Below are 16,217 nucleotides of genomic sequence, written 5' to 3'. Positions count from 1 at the left end.
CATACCCTCGGAGGCATGGGGTGTCTAGGAACAATGGCAATGGAGTTTTTAAGTATTTGTTGGACAAAATCTAAGAAAGTGAGAGTATGTCTGAAAAAGAGAGGCTAAAAGGGAAGGTGTAGATTTGAACCAACATGGTGTCATTGTTTCTGGAAAATGTTATATAATAGTTATGAGGAAGTTGTTTGAAAGAGTTGGGAGTGGCAGAGAAGTATGTAAGTGTCAGGCATGTGGATAGGTACGTGAAATTCGATTGGTTTGGGTTACACTAGGTTGCTTCCTCGTACAATGAGAGTTGAAACTTTTTTGCAGTTACAGACCCGGTCTGATGAGTCCGATCTCTTTCACTCATACTGGGAAGGAGAGGCAGCACAGTGAGAGTGTGACTGAATAATAAAAACATTTGGTCTTTTATACTGCTTCAAGTCCATCCCAACAACAGAATTACATTTTAGAACACTCGGGTGTTTCACCACCTGGCTTACTGTAGGCGTTATCAATCTTTACCACCTCCTGAGAAATATTCCTTTTAAGGGTTAATGATTTGCCCCTTAATGTATGAATTCCCTTCCAGCACAAGCTGTTGAAAATACCTTGTCAATTTCCACAGGCGCACTGTCTCTCAAACCTCTAATATATATATAAAAAAAATATAAAAAAATGTCCCTCTCACCCTTGTGGGGTGGTATCTGTGTGTCATCCTCAAGCTCGGGTCCTCTACCAGAGGCCTGGGAGTCTGAGGGTTCTGCGCAGTATCTTAGCTGTTCCTAGGACTGCGCTCTTCTGGACTGAGGTTTCAGATGTTGTTCCAGGAATCTGCTGGAGCCACTCTTCCAGTTTGGGGGTCACTGCCCCAAGTGCTCCTACTACCACGGGGACCACATTAACCTTAACCTTCCACATCTGTTCCAGATGTATATATATATATATATATATATATATATATATACACACACACACACACACACACACACACACACACACACACACACACACACACACACACACACACACACACACACACACACACACACACACACACACACACACACACCTGTGCTGGAGTTAGGTGGACTAGTGTTGGTTTTTGCTTGCAGGAATCAGAGAATGGATGGCACGTAAGACATAAATAATAACAGGACACATATCAACAATGTCAGCTGTGGATAAATCTACTGTATTGACCCGAATATAAGACGACCCTGATTATAAGACGATCCCCTCTTTTTCAAGACTCAAGTTTGAAGAAAGACTGAACACCAAATGTAATTTTTATACAGAAAATAATTACAGTTCATCTGAAACAAATGATTATAACAATATATTCGAGAGAAAAAGCATATTATTTTGCCTCATTCAAATCATGCACAAACAGTCTATCACATCTTAATATCTGAACATTTAAATATGTAAACTAAAGTGCAATCACATTTGTGAATGAATGGTGAGTGGCACCAACCTTGCTACCATCCGAGAACCGACCCACTTTTTTCCAGATTGCCGCTACGTTTCTCTATTTTCTGTTATCTCCTCTCTTATTTTCTTCTCTTTTCTTTCTTACTGCTATTTTTCATTTTTCTTCTTCGTGACAGGGGTTCGCTTTTGCCTGGGGAATTAAGTTCAGTATTCGCTTTAAAGATATCTGGCGCCATCTAGCGTTGTGAATGGGTATAATGTCTTGACCCCGAATGTAAGACGACCCCCACTTTTTCAGTCTTATTTCAATGCAAATAAACACCGTCTTATTTTCAGGCCAATATGGTAATTCAATAGCAGCTGCTTTAGCTGATAAACATCACCACAGCTCTGACCGTTTTAGATGGACTATGGAGCAGTTAAGTCATGTGAAGAAATTTAACAATCAAGAGAGCTTGTTAAAACTAGCTTCAAGTCAGTTAAAGCCATTTCTAAGTCAGAAGTCCAAGTAACTTATCTGCGTCAGTCATGGCCAGTTGTTTCCCCCCATGTGTAATCTCATGTGGAGGTTGAGAGATCTTTGCAAAGTAACAGATCCCAGGATAGCAGCCTACTGTGAATACAGTGCGCCCTTGCGCATATGCGCATCAGCGCTCGCGACTTCACCTCATCGCAGATTTTTGATAGAAAGTCACGTGATACCGTACGCGCATTCTATTGGCTGACGGTATCCGGAAGTGCGCTCTGTTCTGTGAGTCTCGGACTTGCGTGACACAAAAGTGCTTGAAACAGTCAATAAGAGTGTGGGAAAAGGTATTACAGAGAGAAGGTGGTTTAATATCAGTATAGGGAGGGTTCATAAACATTTAAATCACCGTAAATAATAAGATAGTTTGTTGCTATATCGCGGAATTCGTTAATCGCGTGTGGTTCCTGAAACGCATTAACCGCGAGGAATGAGAGCACACTGTACTATGTAACGTTACATATTTTTGTCAACACGGTCATCAAGTGGACAAAAAAAGGAACCTGACCTCATGGAAGCCCAAATCCTGCGATGTGGAACTGTCTGTTATTGTGGACAGAAACTGCTTTGCAAAGTGGCTTCTGTCAATAAATAAAAACAACCACGGCCCATTGTATGTCCTATAAAATATTTGTATATTGTTTGTCTCTCAATGTTACATTTGCATTATTTGAGATTGCGCAGCTCTTAATTTTAAAATTACTTTGTTTTGAAGGGTTTATTTTGAAGAGTTTGTTTTGAAGAGTTTTGGCTAAAAAACACCTCTGAATATACATGTTGTCATTCTTAACATTTGTACATAGCATTACTTTTTTTCAATTTTACATTTTCATATTTATATTAGCTACCTAGATTCAGTTCTTCAAGTTTTAAAACATTTGATTGAACATGTTTTGTGGTTTTTATTGTAATAAAATAAAATGCATTAATGAATAACAAAAACCTATACATCTGCCGTGCTTTGACAGGATTCTGGGATTATTTAGGCACCTCAGTAATCAAGGATGTCAAAGAACTGAACTTTTATAATACCTGCTACAGAATTTTTTTATTCTTATTACAAACAGGATGTAAACACGATACAAATGAAAACACAATGTAACACATTACCACAGCATAAATGAAGAAAGGAAAATATTACATGTTAATATGCATATAGTCATGTTGCAATCTACTTTACATGTCCTAAATTCTACCATATTTGGGTTTTTCTTTCTAATCCTGCAACATCATTTCAATCTGTTTTCCCAAGCTTGAAAAACACGGTCGCTCCATGAAGTTGTACGCCCAGCACTCCTTCATCAAACTGTACACCTGATGTTACAATAAAACACACATGAATAATAGCTGTGCATGGATATACAGACAGAACAAAGAGTTATTGATATTTGCAGCAAAATATAAATATATAAACCAATATAAACGTTTTAATTGTGAGAAAAGAGAGTAAGCACACCTTGGATGGACAGTTTGGTGGAGCTGGCAACCTCCAGTTATTCTTAAGTATATTGGTCAGATGCATTGAAATGGATGCACTCTGCACATTAAGTCCAATCTCCTGCAAATACAGCTGTAACAAAGATATCAAAATGGACAAACCATAAAGGTGCAGCAGTCTTATATACAACATGTGTGTGTCAAACCTACCCTTTTTGGGTTGGAGCTCATGTCACAGTAGGAAAACAGCTCATGAAGAACAATGCCGAAACTCCAAACATCTGACTTCTGGGAGAATCTGGAATCAATGATGGACTCTGGAGAATACCTTCATTAGATGAGCAATGTGTGTATGTATCAGATATTGGAGAAAAAAAATCATCAAATAAACACCATTTCCAGGATATTATGTGGTCATCATGACAATTAATGAAGCACATTAGTGTAAAATGTACAATGTGTATTTCCAGAGTTTTTCACGTCTAAGAAAATTCTCATCATTTGGGGAAATTCACTTTGTGACAGAGGTAGACCTTATCAATCAAATACAGCAGAATAGCTTAGCTTGGTTCAAAGATGGTAAATGCTAGGTAGCAGAAAGCAACAGATTTGTCTGTTAATAATTTGGTTCAAACCAATTTTGAGTATTCAAACATGAGGTAAACTACCAGAAAATGGGGCTCTCTCCAGGCTGAGTGACGCGGTAGTATTCCTTGTCAAAAGGAACAACCTTGGTCAACCCAAAATCAGCGATTTTCACCAGTGACTCACTGGCCACGAGAATATTTCTGGCTGCAAGATCTCTGTGCACATAACGTAGGGACTGCAGGTACTCCATGCCCTAGTAACACGTAGAAAACAGATTTTTGAAAGGAATTTCTTATGAATAGTAAACATAAAACGATTCATGAGTCTCAAGAAAAAGCATTTGTACGCACAGCTTTCTCTACTGTAAATTTTACAACAGTAAAACACATTATTCTACAACCTTGATACCTAAAAATTCAAATTCAGTCATTGTCAAACTGTTCACATATGAGGGGGGCAAGTCACAGATGGATATTGGACACCTTTATTGGACACCATTTATTTTACGTACACACTTGTATTTAACCACTCACTGAAACTGGTTTCATACATGTAACATCATAATGTAGATTGTCCCTCAAAACTATTGATAATTTAATCAGTTACTTTATTTCATGAAGTATAGATGCTGCAATGAAGAAGGAAGAAGCACACAATTAGCATTAGTTCGCTTGTATTAGCAGCCAAAAAAAAAGCCTGTGATAAGATTATTTCTCTGCTTTCACACCTAATCTTTGGTTTCTTTAAAATAGACCAGAAGAGAGGAACAAATATTGAGTGCATTGGCAACACCACTGAACAATGTTTGATTTCATGTGATTACATGATATCAGTTAAACCGCTGCTACTGATTTCAATGTAATGTTTGTGAAATATGACATGTCCAGGAGTGGGACATTTTTGGTGTGATCCAAATTTTCCATCAATAACAACAAAGCAAAAGCATGTCTGGGTGAATAGTTTGAGCACTTGAAGAGGATGATGAATGTTAAAGTTGCAATACCCATTCCAGAATTATTTTTTAATGACATTTAATGACATCATTTCAGCTGACTCTTACCTTACAGATCTGAGAGGCAAAAAGCAGCATCCGCCTGGTGTTCACGTTGTGTCGATGACGATCCAAGTAGCCAATGAGGCTGCCATGAGGCAGGTACTCCATTACTAAACTCATACTAAGTCGACCTGCACACATGCAAAAATTAAAATTATAGAAAAAAAATAGAAGAAAACTGTCAAAACTGAGAAAAGACACAAAAAATTCACATAATAAAGTAAATTTAGTTAAATTTATTACTTTACTACAATGCCAGTGTCAGTAGTGGATTATTACTTTTTACTTGTTTATATTTGAATGCCAAATATTGCATTTTTGCTTGACAGTAGCCATGAATACTGCGAAACTTTGTCTGGAAAAATGTAGAGATGGGGAATTGCTTTTGCAGAGTCAGATGTGGGACACACATTAAAAATACCTACTAACCCACACAAATATTTTTTTAGTTATTAAACATCTTTCAGTCATTACAGACACAGCTTTGTCAAGAATAAAGACAAACGAGAATTAACTTTTAAAAGAAAATCAAACCACAATTTTGAAATGGATGGAATATTCAAAACTCTAGAAAAAAGAGTAGAGTAGAATAGAGTAGAGTAGAGTAGAGTAGAGTAGAGTAGAGTAGAGTAGAGTAGAGCAGAGTAGAGTAGAGCAGAGTAGAACTTCATTGATCCCTAAAGGAGGTTCCGTTAGGGAAATTAACTTTGTCACACTACACACAGCAGTGACCACACAAAAGCACACAGAAGAAGCACACAGAAAGTATTACCAACACCTAAAAAGAATAAAAATAACCCACCATGAATATACAAATAAAAAGGCATTAATAGGCATAGTGTTTGCAGTGTTTATGGTTATTGTGCCTATCATCCCTCAGACTGGGTTCACAAATTCGGATTTTTCACACATTATCACTGAATTCACCATGGGCTATTCACATAATCAGTTTATCATGTTATATATGTTTGGATTATAACCTTTGACCATCAAATAATGGGATTAGGAAAAATGAAGAAAAAAAAAAGGCTGCCATAAGGCGTCTTTTCGGACAATGGGAGCTTAAAATGTACTTGTATAACAAGTTTCCTGCCAGACAGGGCTGCACAGATTTGAGCTTTCAAACATTTAACAAATAAAACCTGAGGAGGAATGCGCTGGTATGGATAATGTGATTACGTTTAGAAAAACAAGGGTAGTCAGATGCCTTTAAAACGGTAATCAATAATGGCCCTCTGTAAAAGAAGGCAGGAAATTAACATTAAAACTGAAACACTCAAGTTACTAGTTTGATTAATGTTTTTTTTTTTTAATGTCTCTTCTTGTTTTGGTACATCATGTGGTTTTTGAGTGCTTTTATCACCTGTGCTGTAGCAGACTCCTCTGTATTTGACAATATAGTCACAGTGAAAAACACTGAGGGTGTTGATCTCCTTCTTGAAGTCTTCCATGGTCGACTGCTTGTTGGGCTGCAGTTTCTTCACAGCAACCAGCTCTCCTGTGTTATCTCCCAGTGGGTCGTAGCGACAAAGTTCGACGCTGCCAAAGTTTCCCTAGAAAAGGTTTGAATCACTCACCTGTCAGTCATTTAAAAAGGTAAAGATGAGTTCTGTTGTGCTAAGAGGCAGGTTATCATGAGATTCTTGGTATTCTTGTGTTTTCACTGCCCTCTTGTGGATGAATAAGTGCCAAAGAAAAAGAGGCATGAAAATTTGTGGGTGGTGGGTGATACATATGAAACAAATGAAGTTCCATCCATAGATGACGTTTTTGAAGCTCTGTCATAGATTTGTGTTTTGATTGCTGATATAAAGAAGTGTTTTGTATGACTTGAGCAACACAAGAGTTCATTACAGGTAGTCCTTTTCTATGTCAGTGGCTTTAATTCATCATTCATGGTTCACAAAAAGTGCTCTGCAGTATATTTTGTAGTGAATATTGTGTTCAGACGTACTTTTCCCAGTAGAGAGATGTAGCGTAGGTGTCTCTCTTCAAACAGTGTCTGGTTGTACTGAGTGGAGCTGAGGGCTCTCCACACAGGAGGCTGTGTGACGGGGTCAGTGGAGTGTAATACCACATAGTCTGGCAGACAAAAACACTTTTTAAATGAGAATTAGGTTGTGCAAATGGTGGGCATTTTTTTCTGAAAGCGAACCACTTTGACACTTACTAAAATCCAAAAGTATTTTCCAGAACACATGCGTACTTAATTATTATATGAAATCAAACCGGGGAAAAAAACCCCAAACAATAAAGGGAAAAATCAAAATAAGTAAATCAACATGTGGATCAGAACTAAATAATCTGCAAAACATCCCGCTGGTTTAGACCTTTGAAGGTACTAATGGCATTAACACTGTCTGATTTGGATTTTCTACTTCCTATATTGAATTTAATAAACCTAACCATGAGGTTTCAAATGGGTCAGTTCATAAATTGTGCTTGTGATGTGATTTATACCATCAGTGTTCAGTATTAACTGTGCCATGCCATTCACCCTTACCTGAAGTGATTAGACCGTTGAGCTGACGGATAATAGCCCGACAGGAAGGTCTGAAGGCGGCCTGGTAGTTCATACACAGACCGATCAGATCAGCCAGCTCGGTCCATTGTGAGGGAGGCAGCTGCTGGAAGCTCTCATAAAACTGCCACTTCTACAGAAAATATATCAGCAGTATCATATCATTTATTGTGTGTTCTTTTATGATCTTTTTCTTTATTTCATCATTTTTGCATTACTTACTGTGGACTTACTAAAAGAAACAGCTTGATTAATAGTAGGCTTAGAGAACCTGTTAGATCAGTGTGCAAGTTTGTTTAATAGGCGAAGGAGAAGCACGTACTTCATGCAAGTCCCAGCCTTGCAGCGGATTATTTCCACCATTGAAGATTTCCCACACAGTGGTACCAAAGCTCCATTTATCACACTCCAGCGTCATGTTATCAGGAGCCTCGAGCATCTCTGGGGCCACCCAGGGAATTCTGTCCAGGATCACTAACAAATACACAGACATGCATACTCATATAAATATAAATAAGAATAAAGGATTGACAAATACACAGTTATACATATTAACACACATGTAAATAATACTTCCAGATTAGGTATCACTTTCTGAACGCATCATATCTCTTGTAGGTAAATTTCTGATTATTTATCTCTGTCTTGATTCATCTTTTTAATCTTTAGTAATTACATACTCCACTTGGCTGTATATTTAAATAAACTTAATATTTCAATATAATTAGATGAATTAAACTGTTTATTTTGGCAACTATAGCCTATAAACCTTCGCAGTGTTACTGAAATCATCTATATTGGGACGGCAGTGGCTCAGCGGAAGAGAGGAAGACAGGCTCGACCATCGGGGGTTCGAATCCCGCTCCTGCCAGAAGAACCATCGGAGTGTGAGCCGACGGTGGGAGGCATCAGCTCACCTCCTAGCCACTGCCAAGGTGCCTTTGAGCAAGGCGCCGTCCCCCCTACGAGATGCTCGTTAGGGCGCGACCCTCGTGCGCGACCCGTCACTCCACCTCCTTGTACTTCTGTATGTCCTCTCTATACTAACTGCATGCCTACAGGCCCCTAGTGTGTGCTGTGTTCTGGGGCCTGTAACCACTGTGTGTGTAATTAACACATATACAGTATATATGTACATGTGAAGTGTGATGTATTAAAAAAAAATTCCCCAAGAGGGACAATTAAAGTAATGGTTATAATTATAAACACACTACAGCAATGTCAAATACCATTCCCTCTTTATCCTGACTGTTAGATTCAGAAAATTATACATTAGTACGAGGTGCTTGGAGTTTGGAAATCCCTTCTTAATTTACCGTCCTTTCCTAGCATGACGATGCTGATGCCTGGGTCGCTGAGCTTGATGAAAGGTGGCGTACCCTGTGACAGGTCACCTTCTCTGGCTAGCAACAAATTTTTTGCACAGATGTTTCCATGAAAAATGTTCTTTTCCTCCTGGAAAACAGTAATATGTTAATGTTAAAGCAGTCTAGCATTGCCACCGGGCCACAAGTTCGGCCAATTAATTTATTTTGTATTTAATATTTTATTAGTAATTTTTCAGACCTATTATTGTAACAAGATACGTGTGTCTTTTTCATCTAATACAGTTTAAATGGAGCTCTTTTATTCCAGCACAATGGATAAGTAAAAAATTGAATATATTTATTTCTTGGAGGCTAAAATTAATCCTCATAATAACCACCGAAGCTAATCTAACCCTGAAGCACACACACGCACGCACGCACACACACACACACACACACACACACACGCACAAAGGGACTGTAAGGGCCTCCAGAAGAAATGGATTCTCCTTTTGATATTCAATGCAATAAGCCCGTAGTTCATGGTTTTTTCATTACCTCCTATGATTATCACAGATAATCTTACCAGAAAATACAGCACAGATGCGAGCTGTTTGACCACGTCAAGTTTCCAGCTCACTGACACAGGTTTCCCTCTCTTCAGATAAAGGTCAAGGGCCCCGTACTCGACAAACTCCTGTACCATAATGTCTGGGAGGCACAGCAGTTAGTTTGTTCAAACCAAACATAGAGACACACATACTGATCCACATATAACACGATTAAGCTCAGGTTACATTTTTACATAATGAATAAAACGCAATAGCCTCCTGGAGGTGACAAAAAGAGCTTGTTGGAATTAAATGTTTGAACTTACTTTTTACCCCGTGGACACTAACACCGTGTACAAGGAGGAGGTGTTTGTGTGAAAGCTGACTCATCAGGCTAGCGGCTTCAAAGAATGACTAACAGAAAGCAAATACAGTTTAATGATGTGTAGATAATATTAAAATGAGTCAGAAATAAGCCGGTGAGTGTTTCGGTGTACTTCACCTCCCAGCAGTTTTTGTGAATGATGTCTAGCTCTTTAAGGAAAACCTGTGTCTCGTGTTTCTCCCCATCATGAATGTCTGTTTTGTAGCCTTTGAAAATCCGAGTGAAAGAGCCCTTTCCAAGACATTCATCCTTACAGTAAAAACACATGCAGAAGCTATTTTAAAAAATCTTTCATAATAACTCCTACATTATATTTAAATAACAGTTTGTTGTGCCTAATGATAGGCTTATGATTTCCAATCATTGATAATGTTTTCAGGATCAGGAAGTGGACATGAAGCAGGTCTCAATAGGACAACATCATCATGATGACATCACATGGACGTCACTATTCCCAGGATGCAATGATGCAAAAATTGATTGGTGGTAATGAGTTTGGTGAACACGTACTCCTGAGAGCTCTTTCTCCTTACAGATATTAAGTGGTAATGATTACTTTAAGTAACAGCAGTCCTATTGAGGAATTGTAATGATACAAAAATTGGCTGACTAAAACTCCTATTCTAGTCATGTCTAAATACCCACCCACTTCAGGTCTTCATATTTGATCATGTGGAACTGGATGTGGCTGAATTTGTTCCTTTCACGCGTCTGGGACTCTTGAGCTTCTGTGGAGCTGCTGTTACGTATGATGATCAGATTTGTGAGTTCTGCAGGAAAACAATATAACATGTTCATTATCAAACAGCCAATGATGAGCGAGGACACAAACACAGACAAGGGTGAAAAAATAAAATATAAAGGCACCAGGAGCATGAGGCAGGCTAAGATATGTTGTGCTATAATGTCTTTTGTGATGTGACACTCAGTATTTAGGGTGGCTTGTATCCCGCGGCCTCACATTTCTCAGCTGAAAGAGAAACTCGGAGGGCTTTTCACTTATTAGTGCACTTTGCCACAGTATATTTGATGGCAAAGCATCACAGGAAAAACCTGATCATATTTTGTTTACTTAAAGAATTTTTGGGGTGTGTGTGGGAGCTTATTGTATGCAATCAGAAAAGTGAAGTAAACACACCTTGTGGTCGGGGTGGACAGCAATGGGTCAACTTCACGGGTACGTCAGCCAGCAGCAGCTTGTTGTGTTGGTAATAACTGGTGAGCTCTTTCAAACTGGAAAAGGATTTTCGTACTCCAGGGAGACTGTAGTGCTCATTTTTAATAATGAGACAGTCTTTATAGTCAAGCCCAAGTGGCGTCTAAAAAAAAAAGAAACATTTAAATGATGTTTTTGCATAAGAGGGTGTTGTCATATTTTCAAATTCATTGAGAAAACAGATTCTTCACACAAATTGTGAAAGATGACTTTAGATCATATCCTTCATGCTTGTTTCTGTTCAAAAAGTCAGGTGTGTCATCTACACAATAACACATGAACACAACAGAGGCCTCTGTCACAAACAGACAAAGACTTTCCTCACGTAAACTGTCACTGTCAAAGAATGTGGACAATGAGAGGTCATGGTTCCTGGTACGTTTCACCTTTGCATCCTGCTGGTGCATCGAATTTTGCTGAATTTACCCGTGAGCATGCTTTTAAATCAGTCTGTAATTTTGCAGGAAGCGTTACCTGAACACAGATGGTAAGGAAGAAGTTGTCATAGTTCTTTGGACTCTGACGCAGAACGAACGTGTTGCCTTTAAATCCTGACTTCTTTAGCTTGTGGACTGCAAACTCTGATCTGATTGAAGAAGATGCAGACAAATAAGAGGTGCATGAGTATGTGTAGTAATGGATTCAGTGTGCATCAAAGCAACTCACGTGATTGGGCCATGACAGTGGTTTTTGATGGCCTGCAGAATACTTGGGGGAGCGATATCGTGATAGAAGTAGTGGGTAGAGTCTGTGATCAATCTGAAGTAGCCATCAACAAGTGACACAAATGAAAGTGCCTCTTTCAGACTTTGGAACTTGGCTTCCTGTGGTGCAAAATGAAAAAAATGCAAACATGCATATGCTGCATCAAATCATTGTCAGTTCTCATGAAAAAACTGAGGAATGGTTGGCATAAGATATATCCATCACCAAACATCTGTCGTCTTTGCGGGTGATTGTCACCATCCTGCTGTCTTCGAGACCCTGTTCATGGCATGTCTCCTTTACACTGATGTCAACGATTTCTTTGAAATCACAAAAGGTCTGCCACTGAAAAAAAGACTGATTATTCGACAATATAAGGCTTTTGTATGAGGACACATCCAAAAGTACTTTCTAACTACATATTGAGATATGAACATAAAGAATTATGAGTGGTTCACTAGAAGTTGTTCTTACCTGGGCACCATCAGGATTACAGCTACCACTGGTTTGAATTCCTGTTTCCCCAGTGACACGCAAAAAAAAAAAAGTGGACTGGGAGCAGGAAGGATTAACCGGGAAGGTTTCACTTCCTAATGATGGTTCAATGCCAGCCAGTTCAATCAAGTACTTGAGCTTCAAGCTGCACTCATCCACTGAGCTGCTACCAAGGTTCTTTAAGAAACCCTTCAGGGTGTTTCTGATTCGATAACGATCCAGACGGTTTCGTCTCTGTATGTCAAGACGATGTGATTTAGGAAGGCATGTCTTGTAGCTAAAAGGAAAGAATATACTGTAGCTTTAGTTTTTTTTCTAAAGACCTCTTTGTTGTTGGATATCAACCAATGAGGTAACATAAAGTTAAGAAACATTATCTCAAATTTACCTGACAGTCTTGCAGATGTCCTTTATGCTGTGGTGGCGCTCCTCAGCCATTCTCAGCAAGTCCAGCACAGCAAGGCCAAGGCATTTCTCTTGGGCGCTCAAAGGTGGAGACACCCCTGCGTTGCTAGCAATAAAGTCACTTCGCACCTACAAACCCAGAGATATCAGCCATATACATAGATTAGAATAATATAGATCATTAATTATGAAAAGTATTAATAAATGATTTTTAAAAATCCCTAATAGAAGAAACAAAAATTCACTTCATTTTAGACTTTCAGCTTTAATGTAATGGTGTTTTATTGATGCAGTAGTTCTGCAGCTGTTTTACACATTATGTCATGTTTCAAGTATAATTACAAAAAATGTAATCCTGTGAAATTATTTTGGATATATATAAATATCCGTGCAAACTTCAAATACTTTACAATTACAATGAACACATCTTGACAAGCATTACATGTAGTGACATACTCTTTACCTGAGCAAATAGATAATCAATCACACTGCAGTCAAGTACAGGACTTATCCTGTCTCGGCTGAGACTGTAGCGGCATGATGTTCGAGGTCCTTGACCAATCCAGTTGGCAAAAAAAAACCTGAATCCCCAAAATAAGTTTGACATAAGTATGACTTAAATATTTGTCACAATTTCTTATTTATTCACAATTCCTTGAGAAATTCTAACAAAAGCAGGTAAACATAATAAAAACATTTTTGACGAAAAGACATTAATGTAGCCCACTGTTTTTCACTTGTGATTTCAAGCAGAGTTGATAAAGTTGCAAAAACTTGTCTCAGAAATGCATTAATGCTGCAAGCAACTCTTCTCCCACTATATAATTTTGAAACTGTATCTTGTCTTATTTGTTTCTCCTTGTTTTTATTTGATATTTGTTATTTACAGGTGAATTTATTATATCCCAAAATATCTAATAACAGTGTAGTGTACACTGCTTTAAGAGACAACAGAGTGAAGGTATGATTTTTTTTTTGCTTTTTACCTACCTGACTCTAAAGTGCACTTGTAAGTTGTCATCTGAGTTGAACATGTGCGATGGAGGATACCAAAATGACAGATCAGCTGATGCCAAACCAAAAAGATTTAAATATACTGGTAAAATTCCTGGCAGGAAAGATCACACATGCATTTCTGTCATTGCAGCATGACAAATCAGATGATGCTATTATGACTTTGTGAAATAAAATTTCAGGATATATTGACAAGAGAGAAGATGAATTTGTTAGCCGAAGATACATAACATAGTACAGTTAATGTGACAAACAAACTCACCGCATATTTTGGCTGCTTGGATGCAGACATTTTCAGCAGAAATTTGACCAGATGAAACGTGTATTGTTGTTGCGTTCTTTGTTGTTGGGAAGAAGTACAGATGCACTTCTAAACCAGGACCAGTGCTAGAACTGGACCTCTGGATGCCTTCCTGGTCTCTGACCACCAAAGGGCTCAACTCCTCTTCACTGAGATCCATCAATACCTCTGAGGATCAAATGAGAAAGCTTTTCATAATTTTCAAACAGCCATGACAGGAAGTAACACACTTCATTATTGCCACTGCCAGAAAGGTCATGTTTTTGCCGTCACTACCTTGTTTGTCTGACTTTTAACAGGGTTACCCAAAATGTTGACAGATTTTGGTAATGTTTGTTATATTTACCGATAGCAGTTTAAAGAAGTATTTATTAATTTAGGTATTTAAAGTGCAATATTGTCCATTTGAAATATAAATTACAGTAAAATTGAAAGTAGTATCACATATAAATAGTAAAGTAAAGAACATGTTTATAGATATATTTGTTAATACTAGACTTTTAGTTTTTCTCTGTTTCTTACTGAGTGGTCATTTTAATTATTATCTAGCTCTTGCTGGTTTGAACCAAAATCAAATTGTAGCTACAGAGCTAAGAGCTAACACATCCCCCCTATGAATCATTGGGTAATTTTATCTTAAAATGGCAGCCTGACCTTTCCTAACATAGGACAACAACTTTATACTATATTTAAAGATCAAATGATGCACATTAGTGAAAGTATTTGTTGGAGTATTACCTTTAAATTTGTACAGCGAAAGCCTTCATCGCAATCTTTGTTCCTCTTTACCAGAAGATTCTTCTTAGACATCTGTGTTCTTTGTTGTTGAGAAGAAGTAGAGATGCACTTCCAAACCAGGCGACATCTGTCTGTGTTTGCATGTTGTGTGTGTGTGTGTGTGTGTGTGTGTGTGTGTGTGTGTGTGTGTGTGTGTGTGTGTATGTATGTGTGTGTGTGTGTGTGTGTGAGAGAGAGAGAGAGAGAGAGAGAGAGAAAGAGATAGAGAGAGAGAGAGAGAGAGAGAGAGAGAGAGAGCGAGAGAGAGAGAGAGAGAGAGAGAGAGAGAGAGAGAGAAAGAGATAGAGAGAGAGAGAGAGAGAGAGAGCGAGAGAGAGAGAGAGAGAGAGAGAGAGAGAGAGAGAGAGAGAGCGCTGACAGGAAGTCAAATAGAATTTCCTGATTTTGTTGAGCAGATGAGACATTATTGATGTTGCTTGTCATTTTTGTTGGACAGTTTTTATCCTACTGACTGAACTGACATACATAACATTAAACACTGAAATGTAGAATAATTATTAACATCAGGTTTTATGTGTCATGATTCACAAGTCAAATGAAGAAATAAAAAAAACTTACAGAATATATCAACATTACTCAAATATGCTTTGAGCTAGGAGATATTTAACATCGAGTGGGACATAGGAAAGGCAATTTTGTTTAAGCTGAAGCATTAAGATTCTTTTAAAAAAAGGACTTTTCCTTACTGTTGCTCAGAGGTTTCGCTGCTTCCAGTGGATCATAAACTTGTGTGTAACTATTTTATCAGATTGATTTGAAACTGTGCTTTGAGAGTTGTACTTCTGACGGCTGTACTTCATATTGTACCCAAACAGCAGAATCACACATACTTAAATCAATCAATATGATGTAACTGTTTAATATGACAAATTCCTTGGCTTGCATTATTAAATTTCAGGTTGAGCTTTCATTTCAAATTAAACAGGCCAACTAAAAATTGATAAGAAATTTGTAGAAAAATCAATGCTAGGAATGTGTCAAATCTTTCACAATTTGGTCTTCTTCAAAGCAAATGCACTTATGTGCACCAAAAAAAACCCCATTCAGAACACGGGGCATTACAGGAAAGAAGAACCAGCTGACATCTGTGGTTTCCCTTTTCTGCAGGAGGCCTTGAGCAGTTTCCTGTTGGAGCTGTTAGAAAAGCACCTATTCTGAACTGCAAATATGAATTTATTCTTCTACTGGATTAGATATTCATTCCAAAAAAATGAATTTGTCCTCACCTATTTGAGGTTTCGAGCTCTTTTTTCAATGTTGTTGGTGAGGTTGTTCCATGTTTCCATATTGCAAAGGAATACATCAAATGGTGATGTCAACATGAAGGCTTCAAAATGTTAGCATGTGCATCAAAAGTATTAGCATGACTCATAAGCTTAATTAAGACTTAATGATCTGCTTGTACTTGAATAAAGTGACAAGCTGACTGCTCAGTAACCACAGGAAAATGCCAAAGGGATCTCTGGATGCGTTCATGCAGGGAGGTATCAGAGTTATC

The 16,217-nt window shown here is 38.1% G+C and overlaps 1 protein-coding gene across 5 annotated transcripts; it reads right to left on the bottom strand.

The window, feature by feature from the left end:
- Positions 1 to 1,272: 1,272 nt before the first annotated feature.
- jak3 (Janus kinase 3 (a protein tyrosine kinase, leukocyte)) lies at positions 1,273 to 14,819 on the bottom strand. 5 transcript variants are annotated; one of them, XM_068319961.1, is made up of 24 exons: positions 14,660 to 14,819; positions 13,883 to 14,089; positions 13,597 to 13,672; positions 13,070 to 13,187; positions 12,590 to 12,735; positions 12,181 to 12,478; positions 11,932 to 12,063; positions 11,668 to 11,825; positions 11,476 to 11,587; positions 10,924 to 11,104; positions 10,431 to 10,555; positions 9,903 to 10,034; positions 9,727 to 9,814; positions 9,436 to 9,560; positions 8,859 to 8,997; positions 7,865 to 8,016; positions 7,525 to 7,675; positions 6,976 to 7,103; positions 6,385 to 6,574; positions 5,028 to 5,152; positions 4,048 to 4,220; positions 3,590 to 3,707; positions 3,399 to 3,512; positions 1,273 to 3,256 (listed from the first exon to the last, which is right to left on the bottom strand). In XM_068319961.1, the coding sequence occupies exons 2-24, from the start codon at positions 14,079 to 14,081 to the stop codon at positions 3,158 to 3,160; spliced, it is 3,279 nt and encodes a 1,092-aa protein (XP_068176062.1). In that variant the 5' UTR covers positions 14,082 to 14,089; positions 14,660 to 14,819; the 3' UTR covers positions 1,273 to 3,157. The 5 variants fall into 5 exon arrangements, with proteins under 5 accessions (XP_068176062.1, XP_068176060.1, XP_068176061.1 ...); XM_068319959.1 differs by having other exon boundaries at positions 1,274 to 3,256; positions 13,597 to 13,714; XM_068319960.1 differs by having other exon boundaries at positions 1,274 to 3,256; positions 11,932 to 12,051; positions 13,597 to 13,714.
- Positions 14,820 to 16,217: the final 1,398 nt, after the last annotated feature.

Source organism: Antennarius striatus, chromosome 7, assembly GCF_040054535.1.
Source record: "Antennarius striatus isolate MH-2024 chromosome 7, ASM4005453v1, whole genome shotgun sequence".
In the NCBI taxonomy this organism is placed as follows: Eukaryota; Metazoa; Chordata; class Actinopteri; order Lophiiformes; family Antennariidae; genus Antennarius; species Antennarius striatus.
Note: the sequence above shows the minus strand (reverse complement) of the source record. Positions and strands in the feature narration are given on the sequence as shown.